The sequence below is a fragment of the Ctenopharyngodon idella genome, chromosome 17, assembly GCF_019924925.1.
Source record: "Ctenopharyngodon idella isolate HZGC_01 chromosome 17, HZGC01, whole genome shotgun sequence".
NCBI lineage: Eukaryota > Metazoa > Chordata > Actinopteri > Cypriniformes > Xenocyprididae > Ctenopharyngodon > Ctenopharyngodon idella.
In genome coordinates this window covers 25,540,224-25,556,543 of record NC_067236.1, presented here as the reverse complement: position 1 = coordinate 25,556,543, position 16,320 = coordinate 25,540,224, and the positions used below count along the sequence as shown (strand labels likewise).

The window sequence follows — 16,320 nt, the reverse complement described above, 5'->3', positions numbered from 1 at the left end:
TGATTGGTCGAATGAACGCAAAACACCAGCACCCGCCATTTTTAAAAAGCCGTGTACACAGCCTATACAGTATATTTACTCTACAAACTAACTCTACAAACATGGAAAACGGTGATAGATGGACCACTCAAGCTTACGCTATGGAGAAAATCCAGCGCGACTTTGAACGGTCCAAGCGAAACATGATTATGTATTTCTGCTCAGCTAGCCACATTGGGCATCAACAACACGGCAAAAGCTAATACATTTTCATATACTGTCTACTTTCTTTGTATAACAGTTCTATCTAATAACGTATTAGACAAGACTGTTAAACAGATCAGAAACTAATGAAGAGCTATTGGCTGAGCTGTTCTCAGTGCCGTCAAAATAAAAGTCACAGCAAAAAGCGCAGTTTACGTCAGTTCCTACTTGCGGTGCGAATGCAACCAGGAAAATGGCCCTAGGGGAACATTAGTTCTCGGGAACCACCCTGGTGGCTACTTCCTATAATTAAGTTCCTAGAACAACATGATGTGAAAGCCCCTATTATTATTACATGCATATGTTTACTTTTTTATTTAAAGCAGAAACCAAACCAATACATAGTTGACATTTGAGGCCTGATGCTATAGAAAAGCAATAAAAAAAATTAAATAAAAAAAAAAATAGGAAGAGTGTTTTCATCATGTTTTTTTTTTTTTTTTTTAACATAAAAATATGGCATGCAGTTGTTTCAAACAATGGTATAAAGCTATTTAAAACATCATTAAATGTAATTGTGATAATCATAATCAATAATAACAATTACAATTTAAAGGGAATAATAGACAATTATGATTTTTGTCATAATCGTGCAGCCCTAAGTTGCGATAGTCTTTTCTTCTCTATTGTGACGTGTATCCAAGTGAAACGGCTTCTCGAACAAGAAAAAATGTAGGACGGGACTTGATTTTGTCCATCAGGAATTGATTGGATCATTGTGGTTTGCTATTGCTGGGATCTTATGCGAGTGATGGGTTGTCCTGCCCTCGCACCGGTGAACACGTCATCAGAGAAGAGAAGAGAGGGAGGTTGAGAGGTTGCAAGAGGCAGAGGAAGGTATTTTGAATAAAGATTATGAGGACACATGAATAAAAAAATGATATGCACTAGGGGTGGGAATCTTTAGTTACCTCACGATCCGATCCGATTCCGATTCTGGGAGTGACGATCTGATTCCAAAACGATTCTTGATCTACTTTTTTATTATTATTATTATTAATTAGTTTACTGACTTAAAAATCTTAAAATCCTTACATTTACATATCCTTACATAAGTAATTATAAGTACCTTTTTAAAATAATTACAAATTTAAAAAAAATAAAATTAAAACAATTGTATGTTATGAATTTTAAACTAATATAACTTCAAAACATACAAGCAAGTAGCAAATAATAAAGAGGAGCAATGAAACATATTACAAGCAATAAACAAAGAGTACTTTCAGTATTTAAGATTATCTGAACATTTTCTTTCTCATGTTTACTGTCGTTTGATTGTTATATCACAAATAGCGGGAGATCTAATAAGTTGCATTCACGCACGGATCTCTTTTGAAATATAAGTAATGCGGTTTGTCCTGTCCATTTAATCCCTTAAGACAAAACTGGCTGTGTTTAGGCTACGTTAATTTTGCGTCATAAAACCATTTTGAGATGCAAGTACATTAAACCACTTACACGGAGTTGTGCACAGCCGCATGCGCGAGCACTCTTCACAAACAAAGCGTCGGCATTTGAAATTGAAAGCAGCCTTCTGTAAGTGAGTTTCATATTTTAAATATATAAGTCCACTGCATTCCAAATGACATAAATGATGCCTTCATAGAGCATTTGTAAGGAAAATACCAGCAGGCGAGACCGCGCACTGCAAGTGTAACATCAAACAAAGTGCGCGTCTCTCACAGCGCATCCTGTGCAGTGAAGCCCATGAATGTCATTGTAATTTGCTTCAGTCTTTCCGAACTTTATGAAAGATTATTTTACGGAAGATTCGGGTGGTGTATGTGTGTGAGAGAATCCGACTGTTTCTAAAGCACACTCAGCGTCATTGCGCATCTGAATAAAAACTAAGCTCAGAATCAATTCTGAAATTCTCAGAATCGATCCAGAATCATTGGAGAGAGAATAGCGATGCATCGCTGGATTGTTTGTTTGTTTTTTTTCTCCCACCCCTAATATGCACTGATAAATCATTTATAATAAAAACTGCAGTAATCCTAAAAAAAAAGAAAAAAGAAAAAAAAAAAAAAGAAGAAAAAAAAAAAGAATTTTGATTTCATGGTGACTTTAATGTTCGACCAAGTGGTTAAATCATAAAAAACACAGCAAACTGCATCTGTGCTAATATAAACTCATATTAGGGAGGGCCTTTTTGTGACATTTGGCTTGGTTTTGGTCTAGCAAGTGCTGTGCAAAATTTCCCACTGCATAAGTAAATTTACCCAAGGGCAGGCAGAGTTTTGAGTCCTGTCATGACAGCACAACATACTGTACCAAAGGGTGTGTTATCTTCAAAAATCACACCTAATATTCTCAAAGTTTTTTTTTAACAATGCAGAAAGTGCTAATATCAGTCTACGAGTTGCTTCACTTGATCTAGTGTGAATACTGCAATATGTCAGTTCTAAAGTACAGATAGCATGTGTTTGAAATGAGCGTTCTCCATGAGCGGCCCTGGCCAGCAGGAACAGATGAAGCAGGACAAGGGAAGGAGTGGCAGATTTTGGCCCAGTGACCCTAACAGCTAGACTGGGCTTGGATTAGATGTCGTAATCTTCTTCCTGTCACTTTACACATTGCTGCACCGATCCGCTCAGGACACTTCGGCCAGCTCACTGTGAGATGGAGTCTTTCCCACAGCACTATAGAGCTTGCCTCCTAAAAAGGACACAGGACTTCTACAGCCACAGCTTTTACAGAGATGTGGCATCCCTTCAGTCCTGTGAAAGACACTGTCATTTATACATGTAAACATGTAAAACCTATGGAAGCCTGTTTTCACCTCAGAAAAATAAAAAAAAAGGTAGTTGTGAATTTATTTAATGTATTTGCAATCTCACAATTTGTTTTATCACAATTGTGAATATGTTATATGTATAAATTTTGCTTTTTTCTTATAATTTCCTTACAGTTGTGACATTGTATTTTACAGTGTGACTTACAGTAGGTCAAAAGTCAACTATGTAGTATATTTTACACTGAAAATATCCTGTTTTATTTTTTTACTGATGAGGCAGAAGCTGACTTCCATGAACACTTCCCCATAGGCCTGTGCATGCATTGTGTGTGACAAGCAAGTGGCGATAAACAAAAGAGCTAGATCATTGAGCTGTCTACAGTGCAAATGGTGTGTGGCCAAGGTATAGTCTACACCTGCAAGCAATGCATTCTGGTTAAACTTTAATATTTTCCATTAAAAGTAGCACTTTTAAAATAAGCTATTTTCCTAATGTGGTACTTGCTTACAACTTGAATTTTGTGCAGTATGTGTTTCCTGCATTGCTTCCACTTTGCTCAATCACCAAAGCCACAGCAAACAAATCATATACTCTAGTTCTGAATGAGAGTTTACAATCTGAATTGAATTTGATGACATGAAATGACAAAATAATGCAACACAACACATCTTTCTTGAGTTGTCCTCTTGAATGGCATCAGGGCTCTAGACTGCAACCAAAAGGACATAAATGTGATAATTTTTTAATAATGTGTTAGTAAAATTTTCACAAGGTCGCATTGGTGCGAGTGCAAAATGTTCAGGTTGTTTACATGGCTGGCACATGTGTTCCGTTAACTCTTTGATGCGTATGATCACACCGGTGTGATCAGTCTTGGCTGGTCCCTCGAGTGTATGATCACACCGGTATGATTTAGAACATTCAGTGCATCATGTGATCAACTGCTAAGTTCAAATGTTCTTTCGCGCTTTGGCTGGCGCTGAGCCAGAGACGAACAAGCTCAACGCTTGACATGACAACTATTCAGTGTTTTCAAACACATAAGTTTTATTTTAGGTTTCAGACATTTAAATACAAATAAGTACTAGCAAAACAATACATTTATAGTTTGTAAAATACACACTGATGTCTATGGAAATGGCAGTAACAATCCATTCACATATAAATTGACGAGGTGTTTTATTCATAACAGATACACATTGTGTAAGTAACTATAAAGTTTACTCTGTTCTTGTCCCACTTCACCGGTCACGTACTTTCATGCATTTCGGGAGTAGTGGATGAGTTGACATGTTGTAAATCCGACAAATCCGATTCTCTGAACTGCAGCGCAAACTAACATGGCGGCACCCATCACGCATTATAGATCAACATGATCATTATAAAGCTTTTTCTACAACAAAACACGTTCACTTACATGTATTTGACAATCGGAATATCAGGTAGTTAATGACATAGCCAACAAGTTTGTGAATATTTTGAATAAAAAAGAAAAAATGAAATAAAAGCGATATATCTGCCATACCCTGCTGTTGTGGCTGCGGTATGTCACGAGACAACCATGATACGTTGCCATGAAAATAATACATTAATAAAATTACACCCATGGCAATAATACTTTTGTTGTATATGTTTAATATGATAATATTTTAATAATTTTTCTTTTAAATTTATGCTTCAATGTTTAGATTAAAATATTTTGCAAGTATCAAGCTTTTAGTCACTGTCAATCTTTACATCAATGCAAAACCAGCATATAAAAATTAAGAGAACGATTCATCAACATGCTAGGTCATTATAATTAATATAATTAAAAAAAAAGGGTGCGAACACATTGTAATATCTATTTATTTTGCAGTTTAATCCAGTTCTAGGTAAAAATGTCTTGAATGAAAAATTGTGGCTAAGTTCATTCATCACGATGAATGGTCAATGCACTTGAAAATGTTTTTGCATTGTTAGATGCAGTATTGAAATGCAGTAAGCATATTGTACTGCCCTTTTTGGTCATCAGACTATGCAGAGAAACAGTTTGCTGTCACTGCTGTATCTTTACGCTAATGTCTGAATGGAAATGGCAGCCCCTGAAAATTACTGGCTAAAGGAACGATAAAGAAAGAGATGTTGCAGACATAGGCATTAACAGAACCCAAGTAAAATGACCTTAAATGAGACAGAGGAGTGGAGTGGCACATCCTGTGTCTTCATGGCTCTGTCTCTTTAAGTAGCAAGTGGATCCATTTGATATTTTGGGGCCACTCGGCCGCCCCCCTCATTCTTCCCAGCGGGACGCCCAGCTTCTGATCATTGCTATCGATCGGTGGGGCCCTGATTGCGGGACTTGCTGACTCGCACAGTGGAGTCCCTCCGATCAATTCAACGATCCCCCTGTTTGGTTCCTACTGTGTATGATGACGATGTTGGCATTCCGCATGCAACCGAAAGGGTCTGATCAAATCTGCCGCATTGATTTGGACAGACGGCTCTGTGAGGCCACAGACAAAAAGCCCATGAAAGCTTCTCTGGCCCTAAAAGGGACACGTAATGATGTTGACGATTAAAATGATGACCGTGATAATCACAGCGATGTAAATAAAAAATGATAATGGGGTTAGTCCTATACAACTTCAAAGTTTTCAATAAGCCTTTGTTGTCATTTGGATGAACCGCTGTGGGCATTCACAGAAATCCGTTCTTTTTCTTTTTTCCTCCAGATTGTCTTACATGACATCTTTTGTTGTTGCACTGTGGTACACATATCTCGGACAAGGACAAAGCACCATGCTTATTGAAGGTTTTTCTCAATTCTTGCCCTAGTCGGTGCTCTGAAAAGGAACATCACTTTGCAGGAGCTTTACCTCTCTGAAAACAACCTCAATGGCTGCCAGGACTCCATGCAACTTGCCGACCTTCTTAAATACAACAGCACTCTTAGGACCTTGGACCTAAGCAACAATACCACGTCTGACTCAGGTACACCCATTTTGCTTGAGAATGTATTGTGCACTTCCAACAGCACAGCTGAAAAAAAAATGTTTGTGGTTAAAATGCACAATTTGTTTCAGTTCTTGTGTAGTCATCTCTCTTTGTTCCACAGGTTTGGAGGAGATTTGTGATGCTTTGAGCTTTCAGAAGACTGGTTTGAGGACTCTGATACTGAGTAACAATCACATCACTCATCTTGGCATGAGCCATCTACAGAATGTTCTGGTGAGATTTTTCTCTCGGGGAAGGATAATAGAGATATATGCAATTTTAATCATTACAACAGCACTTCTAGACTTATGAAGTGTGATTAAAAAAATAAATAAATAACACATCTGGAAGATTGTACATCAGTAATTTGCTGGAACGTTTTCACAACTGCTTTTCAGAGTTTTATTTAAAGAAAAAAGCTTCCCCAAAAAAGAAAGTTCTGTCATCATTTACTTGTTCTCATTTCGTTCCAAACCTGTATGGAGCAGAAAAAGAGAAATTTAGAAGAAATTCAAAATTCACTGTTTTCTATTCAATTACAATGAATGGGGACTGGAGGTGTCCAGATTAAAAAAAGATGCAGAAGCACCATAATAGCATCAAAATGTAGTTTTATGACTTTTCACTCTAAAAAATGCTGAATTGTATCAACCCAAATTTGGGTGAAAAATGGACAAACCCAACCGTTGGGTTAAATTTTTAAGGGTGCGTTCACACTTGTAGTTCGATTTGTTTGGTTTGTTTGGTCCAGACCAAAAAACCCCCAAAACAATTAGTCATGGTCCGGTTAGCGTTCAGATTGGCAATTTTATCACCGAACCAATAGATACCAAACCTAAAGGCATAGGGATACATTCACAACCTGATTGGTCTGATATTTTATGACGTATTGCTTATTTTGAGACGGAACTTACCGAACATCCAAAACAATGCTGTGTGCTGAGGTAAATGCGCTTGTTGTGTGTGCGTAGCTTGCATATGATGGTATTTTGGCCAGCTGGGAACTCGTGATGAGCTTATAAAATGTGTAAAGGAGTCAAAACCGGTGGGAATCCCTCCCTTTTTAGGGTCTCATCTTCCTGTTTTTGGTTCGTTTACCTGTGTTTGGTCCGTGTTGCTTTCATATATCATTCAAACTGCACCAGAGTTCGTTTGGAAACGGACCAAGACCCATCTTTTCAGAGGTCTCGGTCCGCTTGTTTGGTGCGCAGAAGGGTTCGGATGGCAGCGTTCACACATGTTCAAATGAGTCGCACTAACTGAGCAATCACACAGGGTTCGTTTTAATCGAACCAAACATGACAAGTGTGAATACACCCTAAATTACAATTTTAACCCAATGGTTGGGTTTGTCCATATTTGACCCCATTTTGGATTGAAACAACCCAGCATTTATTAGAGTGTTGTTGTATAGTCACTTAAAGCCATAGAATAGCTACAGTATATGTGACTTACAGACAGAAATTTGTATTCACTGATAATTTTGTGTACTGTTGCAAGCGGATCTCTGAGCCAGTGAATCAAATCAGTCTGATTCTTTCACACTGGGTTTGTGAACTAGATCAGCTGAATCATTTAAAAGATTCACAATCGGATGTCAAGATTTTCACTGTATATGATTTTCACAATTAAATTTGAATGTGTTCCTTACAAAAAGCTGTCATATGGCTTTGGAAATCTTGACAGAGCCTTTTCCTGATAGGAATTCCTGAGAGTGGGATGTTCACCTAAAAATTCACCTTTCGTGTTCCAGGGAAGTTTCATTTGAGTGGGTCTATGTAGAATAAACTGCCGGTTGCACATAATAGTAAACACAATGATTTTCACTCAGTATGTTTTTCAGCTATTTATTCATTCCTATTTTATCTGAGTGTGGCTTTGATTAAAGACGAACAGTGACACTGCATGTGGCCCCTGCATGGCTTTGGAGAGGAAGTACCCAAGCCGTCAACACGACAGCTACTGGATATATCTCTCTTTTTTGTGGTCTACGGCAGAGTTTGACACACAGAGAGAAAAGAGAAGAGAACAAAAGAAAATGGCTTGTCTCATCCTCACTGGAAAGCTCATCTCTAATCCTTAATAATATCTATTCCTCTTCAGCAGCTCTGATTGTCAGAATAAACTGTACCTTTCTGTCATCTGAATGGCGATTCAAATCAAAAGCTACAAATTAAAGGCCCGCTTTCTCTTCTCTTGGCCTTTGGAGTGTTCACAGAGAATTCATTCAGGCCAAAAATAAAGCCTGCTCATTCCATTTTGCCTGTACCAAATGGGAACAGTTTGATTAAATAATAGATATGTGTTTAGAGGGCTTTTTCATGTGGTCTGTCATTAAGAAGGATAAGTAGACATCCATGCGGCCATAATGAATATAATTAGTCCAATGGCTGGTCGTGTCGAATATGACACAGGAAGGGTTGTTATTAACCTTTCTTTCTTTTTTTTTCCCCTGGGGTTTCTTTAAAGGCAGAAGAAGAGAGAGCGCGAATAAATGGGTTATTTGGGCAGACACAGAACTCTCTGATGTCAGCGGAACATAATTAAATCACAATGTTATCCACATTTTACAGCGGAACCTTGTCTGACCAATTGGAAATCGAATGACTGTCAACCATAGGCTGTTAGAATGACGCTACTTAAGTTAACTTGAAACGTTTATTATGTTAATAACACTTTGCGATATTTGTAGTAAAGTTAATTGGACTTTAACAAAATTTTAATTCATTCATTCATTCATTCATTCATTCATTTTCAATAGTTTGCTTTTTTAAAACATCCTGTTATTTTTTTCAGCCTCACTTAATTGTTTATGTATAATAATAATAATTTATTTCTTTTATTACTTTGATTTTAATAATAGTGCATATTTTTATATATTTTATATATTATGTAGTTCTCCCATAAATGAAAATTCTGTCATCATTTACTCACCCTCATGTTATTCTAAACCTGTGTGACTTTTGTTTTCTTCTGTGGAACACAAAATAAGATATTTTGAAGAATGTCGATGACCAAACAGATTGGTAACATCCATTGGTATCCATTGTAATGGAAATAAAACACTAAGACATTTCTCAAAATATCTCCTTGGATGTTCCACAGAAGAAAAATAACGATTTGGATGGACATGAAGGTGGGTAAATGATGGCAGAGTTTTCATTTCAGGATGAACTATCCCATAAAGTTGTATTAGTGTTTACAGGTAAAAAACAAAATACCTAATAACATGAAACTGTTGAATTATTAAGAGTTTTGCATTTGAAGTGACATTTTCTTTAATTTGTTTCTTTCTCTGAATCTTTGATTAGGCTTGTTGGTTGTGTCTGTATACGTATACTGTATATGTCGATGTGTGGGTGTTTACATGCTTGAGTGTTGTAACAGTGACGCAAATGAACTGTCAGTTGATCTCTGAGCTTGTTTTTTTTTTTAGCTGTCTGTGGTTTTTCATTTAAAGCAGGAGACTAAGTGAGAATAATGAGTGTAGCGAGCTGGCATGGTGTACGTTCTGTTATGCAACATGGCTTTTCCCTCATGTGCTCCGCTATCTCCTGCTTTATATGGCTGCTAATCGTGCTTCATAAATGACGCGGCTAATATGCTCTTGAGAGTCAATCTATTGCCATGGCACGGTGTGTGACACTTAAAGCTCTCAAAGTGACACAAATTCACCATCCATAATTGGATTCAAATGCACAGAAAAAAGGACACTTCTGAATTATAAAAAGTGATTTAAAAACAGGCTCATCAGTGCATGTTTTCTTAAACATCTTGTTTTTTCTTTTTTTTCAGCCCTGCTTAAAAACCCTCGAAACGTTAAACCTTGGCAAAAACAACCTTGAGAACAGAGGCATTCACACGTTAAAGGAGTCCCTCATGATCAATCGCTCTTTATTGCAACTTGGCCTAGCTGCCACAGGAATAACATGCGAGGGTAGGGTTCGTAATATTGCTTTTCTACCTCTTTGCCACATCCTCTCTATAGATTTGCTTTTTTCTGGAATTCATTTCTGTTTCACCTTATGACTAAGCCTGTGTTTTCTGCCCATTGTGCCAGGTGCTGTGACTTTGGCTGAGATCCTTGCAGAGAGTCCACAGATCCAGCGTTTGGACGTACGGCAGAACCAGGTGCTCGCTGGGGGCCTCATGGCTCTCTCATTGGCCCTAAAGATCAACCGTTCACTCATCAGACTGGATCTGGACGAACACCTGAAAGAGGAAAAGGTGAGATGTCTAATTCTGATTATCTCAGTGTGTAGAAAATCAATTTTGCATACAGATGGTTCTTGGATCCGAATTGAAAATAACAGGGAATTTTTGAAATTGTAGTTTTTAGAACTGGAGTATCATGGAAATAAATTATCATGGAATCATGGAAATAAATAAATAAACTCGTGTAACAATCATGAACAGTTTTATAGTGTGTATATATTTGACGGTTTTATTGGAGACATCTAACTAATAACTAATACTAATTTACACTAATAACTATGGATGTTTAAATGAATTCAAAAGATTTGTATCTGACAAATTAAAATATGCCCAGCAAATCCTATAAAATGATAAAATCATTCATTGGTTCACTGGTCAAAAAGTATGGGAACATTGTTTTTCAGGGCTATAAAAGAGTAATATTGGCAGTTAATTTTGTATACTTTTGTATGGTCTATTGATTATGGAAGCTTGTTTCTGCCACTAAAATAAATAACAAAGGTAACTGCGACTTTTTTTTCTTGCAATTCTGACTTTTTTTCTGCAATTCTGACTTTTCTGAGGAAATAGTTTATAGTTAATAGTTTATATCTCACAATTCTGACTTTTTCTCAGAATTGCGAGTTTATATCTCACAATTCTGACTTCATAACCCTCAATTACGACTTTGTCTCGCAATTCTGACTTTACAACACCATAGATGCAAACTCCAAACCTTTCGGTGAGAATTCACCACGTGCAACGCTCCTGGGAAGAGTGAACACAACTGAAGAGAGTTAGTCATCTCCGCTAGGTCATGCCCGCATACCTTAACGTAAGAATCTTGTAAAGTAGCGTTATGATAACCTTCATTTAATTGGCTTAAGTATCGATATGCAAAGCTTGGGACTGTTAATAAGCCTGACACGGCTGACTTGTTTTGATTTTAACGTTGTTAGCGTTATTTCCACTGAATCAAACATACTTTTTATTATTCCAAATACAACTTGTAAGTATAACGCTACTAACATTACCATTTTGCAAATGAATACAACTTTAGTTGAGCTCTACTATACTGTATTGTCGACTCATAACATAATTAAACAGTTTTCTTTTACACACACAAGATGTTCTGTGCAATTTCATAATGACAGGGTTTAAAATGAACACCCATAAATTGCGGGTAAAAATCAGGTTATATTTCATAAATTATGTTCACTCAATTTGCTGGTAAAGTTTATGTAATCTGCGCAGATTTAGCACAAGTATTCAACTCGTAAGTCAATATGAATATTAAATATAGCCGAATTGAGCATTACCTGCTAACACAACCGTCACTAAGAAGCTAATAAAGGCGTACTGGTTTGTTTGCTTTGAAGGGAAAGAGCAGACCCAAGAAACGCAATTATGTGGGGTAAATAACCCCTTTGTACAAAGGAAAGAACCACATTGCAACAATGATCTGCCACATTTTAGCAGGCCAGATATACACACTGATATTGCAGCAGCGATTAAAATGACTAAATGACCTTTGAAACTAATGTTACGCTTCAAATAAAAACCTGAACCTGAAATAAAGGTATTACATTGTTATGCCAGTAGGTGGCGACCAGTGACTTTTAAAATGTAATTGATAGAGATTTGTTCAAAAACTCTGGACGAAACAAGTCTTCATTCATTTCAAACGATTGTTTTACACAATGAATTCATTCATTCCTCAAGTAAATTACATGCTATTTTTTTTTTGTTGTCTAAAATGCTTTGTTTTCAGAGTCGTGGGAGAACCGTGATCTGTATTTAAACAAATAAACCAGATTATCCAGAATCATAAATTAGGTCTCGCATCTTTCTCACCTTTTTCACCCCTGGTGTGTTTGCATCCCTGATAACACGCAATTGCGACTTTATATCACACAATTCTGACTTAATAACCCGCAATTGCGACTTCATATCACACAATTCTGGCTTTATAACATGCAATTGCGACTTTATATCCAGGCTTGGGAGGGTTACTTTAAAAATGTATTCCGTTACAGTTACAAATTACTTCATAAAAAAAGTATTCAGTAATGTAATCCAAGTACCACAATATAAAAGTAATGTAATCTGATTACTTTTGGATTACTTCAAGGTCACATAGGCCTATATAAAGAAAGAAAGAACTAGATAAATTGCATTTTTAAATTTAATTTTAATTATTTCTTCTCAATTTCTGCAAGTTTTTAAATGTCACACGTTCCATGTCACACGTTACATGTTTCAACAATAAAAATATTTTAAAAATCTGATAAATTATCTATTGCAATATTATTATCGTTGTTGTTGTTGTTTAGAGCTTAAAAATATAAAAGTGACATCAGATCATAACCAAACTGAACAAACTCAGATCAAACATTTCTGTTCATATTTGTTCTGCTTCAATTTTAATGTTTAGCATTTTGGTTACTTTTAAAACCCATTAAAACTAAGCAATCATGTCTTACTTCCACAACTTGGGAATACACAGCCCTGAAAAATAAATAAATAAATAAAATATATATATATATATATATATATATATATATAAGGGCTATACAGACATCTAGTGGCTACATTATAGTATTACAGATTATTTTTTAGTCCTTTGATAAAGAAAGTGTTTTCGTAGCTGGAAGGCAGATTTTGCACTGTACAGTTTGCATTTCCTTCTTTGAAAACAAAATAGCAGCGAAATTTCCATGAATTGAAAGCGTTTATCCCCACGGGAAGCATCGTTTACACTAGCAGCAGCAATTATCTGCGTCTGAGGAGATTGTAGACAGGTGTTATTTGCGCATGCACCAGCGGGTGGCTCACATGAGTCATCACTGGCAAAAGAACCAGGAAATACTGTATAATCAAGCAGCGCTTAATATAGTGTTATTATGGCAAAATAATGATTTATTTAGTTTTAAATGAAAACATTGTAATCCTGATAGTATTCCCCCTTTTTTTCAAAATGTAACTGTAATCTGATTACTACGTTTTTTGACGTAACTGTAACGAATTACAGTTACTGTATTTTTGTATCCTGATTACGTAACGCCGTTACATGTATTCCGTTACTCCCCAACCCTGTTTATATCACACAATTTTGACTTTATAACATGCAATTGTGACTTTATAAGACGCAATTGCAACTTTATATCACACAGTTCTGACTTTATAACATGCAATTGCGACTTTATGTCACACAGTTCTGACTTTATAACACGCAATTGCGACTTTTTCTCACAATTCTGACTTAATAACCCGCGATTGTGACTTTAAATCACAATTTCTGACTTTATAACACGCAATTTGTCACGCAATTATGACTTCATAACTCGCAATTGCAACTTTATATCACACAATTTCTGACTTTATAACTTGCAATTGCGACTTTATATCATGCAGTTCTGACTTTATAACATGCAATTGCGACTTTATATCACACAATTCTGACTTTATAACACGCAATTGCGAATTTATATCATGCAATTCTGGTTTTATATCATGCAATTCTGACTTTATAATATGCAATTGCGACTTTATGTCACAATTCTGACTTTATAAGACACAATTGCGACTTTATATCACGCAATTCTGACTTTATAACATGCAATTGTGACTTTGTCTCGCAATTCTAAATTAATAACCCACAATTGCGACTTCATATCACGCAATTCTGACTTAATAACCCGCAATTGCAACTTAATAACCCGCAGTTGTGACTTCATATCACACAATTCTGACTTTATAACACGCAATTGCGAATTTGTCTTGCAATTCTGAATTTATTACACGCAATTGCGAGTTTATATAACACAGTTCTGAGAAAAAAAGAATTGAAAAAATAGAATTGTGAGAGAAAAAGTTGCAATTAGTTTTTTTTTTTTTTTTTTTTTATTCAGTGGCGGAAACAAGCTTCCATAATTGATAATCCCAAAATAAGTCAAATTTAATTTTCTGTACGTACTTTACCCGTCCCCCCCCAAAAAATTTGGCTGCTACAGCCCTGTCAGCCTAGGTCTAATGATGTAAATCCAATGCTTCTGTATCAATGATTTCAACTCAAAAGACAGAAGTTACCGTCCAAGTTAAGCAAAGATACAATTTGCTGCTGATCTCTTAGAGCTGCTGCTTCACACATTGTTGCAGAAGCCCTGGAAAAAAAAAAAGATATTGCATCTTAAGAACATGCCAGAACAGAAAAAGTTCACTTGCCATCTGTTTGTCATGATTTTATCTTATTTGCATATTAAAGCGTTAATTAAAATCGTGAAAGGACAGAATGCTCTCTTTAAAACAGATTCTAGAAGCTTGAAACAGAACTTGTTTTATTTTTTATATCAGTCATTAGTTTGGATTCTGATGTTTTTACCTTGTCAATCAGTTACACCTCGAAATATATTTTCATCGATAAACGGCCTGAAAACATGCCATCTGTCTTAAATGTGTATAAATGTGTCATATTTAAGCTCAGCTGAAACAGAGGACGATGTTATTAACATTTCCACCGTGATAGATTACAGCAGGGTGGTATTTAACCGATGGAGAATGAGACATTTCACTGTGGCAGTACAAGAAGACACACTGCTGGGATTTGTCTGGGCCAGGCACAACGTGGCAGAACGACTGACGATTGTATTAAAAAGCAAATCTTTCCATCAGAAATCAGTGGGTGGTCAGATCAAGTGTTCTGATTCAGTTTCGTAAAATTCCCTGGGACTGAGAAAAGCGAAAATTTCTTTCTTCAAAAGAAAAGTGTATGTGAGTGTGTGTGTGTGTGTGTGTGTGTGTGTGTGGCACGATTTTACATGCGCATATTTAAACGAGAGGAAGGTGGTAGGGAGGGAATGTAGGTCCTTGGGTCTTTGTTTACAACATCTGATTTGGCGTGTCTGTTGAAGCTCAAATCCATTTGATCATTGGCCTATTTGGTGTTAATTATTGATTACTTACTGATCTAAAATATTCATTGTCGGATTCTTAGGAAATTCAGAAATTTGGGACCATGTTATCCATCTCTTTAGCAAGGTGCTTAGTTATTTCTCTTAGTTAAAGGATTAGTTCACTTAAAATTTCCTGATAATTTACTCACCCCCATGTGAGACGGATCCCAGACGAGAAATAAGGGTCTTATCTAGTGATAACCGGTCATTTTCTTAAAAAAAAAAAAAAAAAAAAAAAAATAATTATATACTTTTTTTTAACCACAAATGCTCGTCTTACACTATCTCTGTGATGCACATTACGTAATCACATTGAAAAGGTCACACGTGACGTAGGCGGAAGTACCGCGGTAGGGCGAAAAACTCCATCTCGTTTTCTTCTCCAACTTCAAAATTGTCCGACATTGTTGTTTTAACTTTTTTTGTAAAGATCGTTTGACTTAGTCTTTGCATGTTTGCATTGTAAACACTGGGTCGGCGTGTTTCGTGGACACGCATCGCAGAACTAGTGCAAGACGAGCATTTGTGGTTAAAAAATATATAAATTTTTATTAATTTTTTTAGAAAATGACCTATTCGCTATGAGAGCCTTATTCCTCGGCTGGGATTGTGTAGAGCCCTTTGAAGCTGCATTGAAACTGCAATTTGGACCTTCAACCCATTGGTAGCCGCTGAAGTCCACTACATGGAGAAAAATCCTGGAATGTTTTTCCTCAAAAACCTTAATTTCTTTTTGACTGAAGAAAGAAAGACATGAACATCTTGGATGACATGGGGGTGAGTGAATTATCAGGAAATTTTAATTCTGAAGTGAACTAATCCTTTAAGGCAGTGGTTCCCAACCATGTTCCTGGAGCCCCCAACACTGCACATTTTGCATGTCTCCTTTGTCTGACACACCCATTTCAGGTCTTGGAGTCTTGACTAATGAGCTGATGATGAATGTGGCTGGGAACCCCTTCTTTAAGGTCATACTTTACACATTCATGAACTTTGTAAAAAGTAAAAACATTTTTATCAAATTATTCCAAGACTTGAGCTCTGCTATCCACAGCTATATACTCCTACTTTATGCCAACAATTGTCTCATTTTTGCACTTTTTTATTTCTCCTATGGAATTTTAAGAAAAAAAAAAAAAAATCTTAAAAAAAACCCATTCTTGTCTTAAAGCTACAATTTACCCCAAAATGAAAATTCTGTAATAATTTACTCCTCT

General features: G+C 36.2%; 1 protein-coding gene across 1 annotated transcript in view; it reads left to right on the top strand.

Moving 5' to 3' along the window:
• Positions 1–16,320, top strand: part of si:dkey-288a3.2 (protein phosphatase 1 regulatory subunit 37) — a 57,456-nt gene that overhangs the window by 14,885 nt on the left and 26,251 nt on the right. The window contains exons 7-10 of the mRNA XM_051868626.1: positions 5,799–5,954; positions 6,079–6,191; positions 9,753–9,894; positions 10,018–10,184. Of these exons, the coding sequence (XP_051724586.1) occupies positions 5,799–5,954; positions 6,079–6,191; positions 9,753–9,894; positions 10,018–10,184 (578 nt within the window). The remainder of the gene's footprint in view (positions 1–5,798; positions 5,955–6,078; positions 6,192–9,752; positions 9,895–10,017; positions 10,185–16,320) is intronic.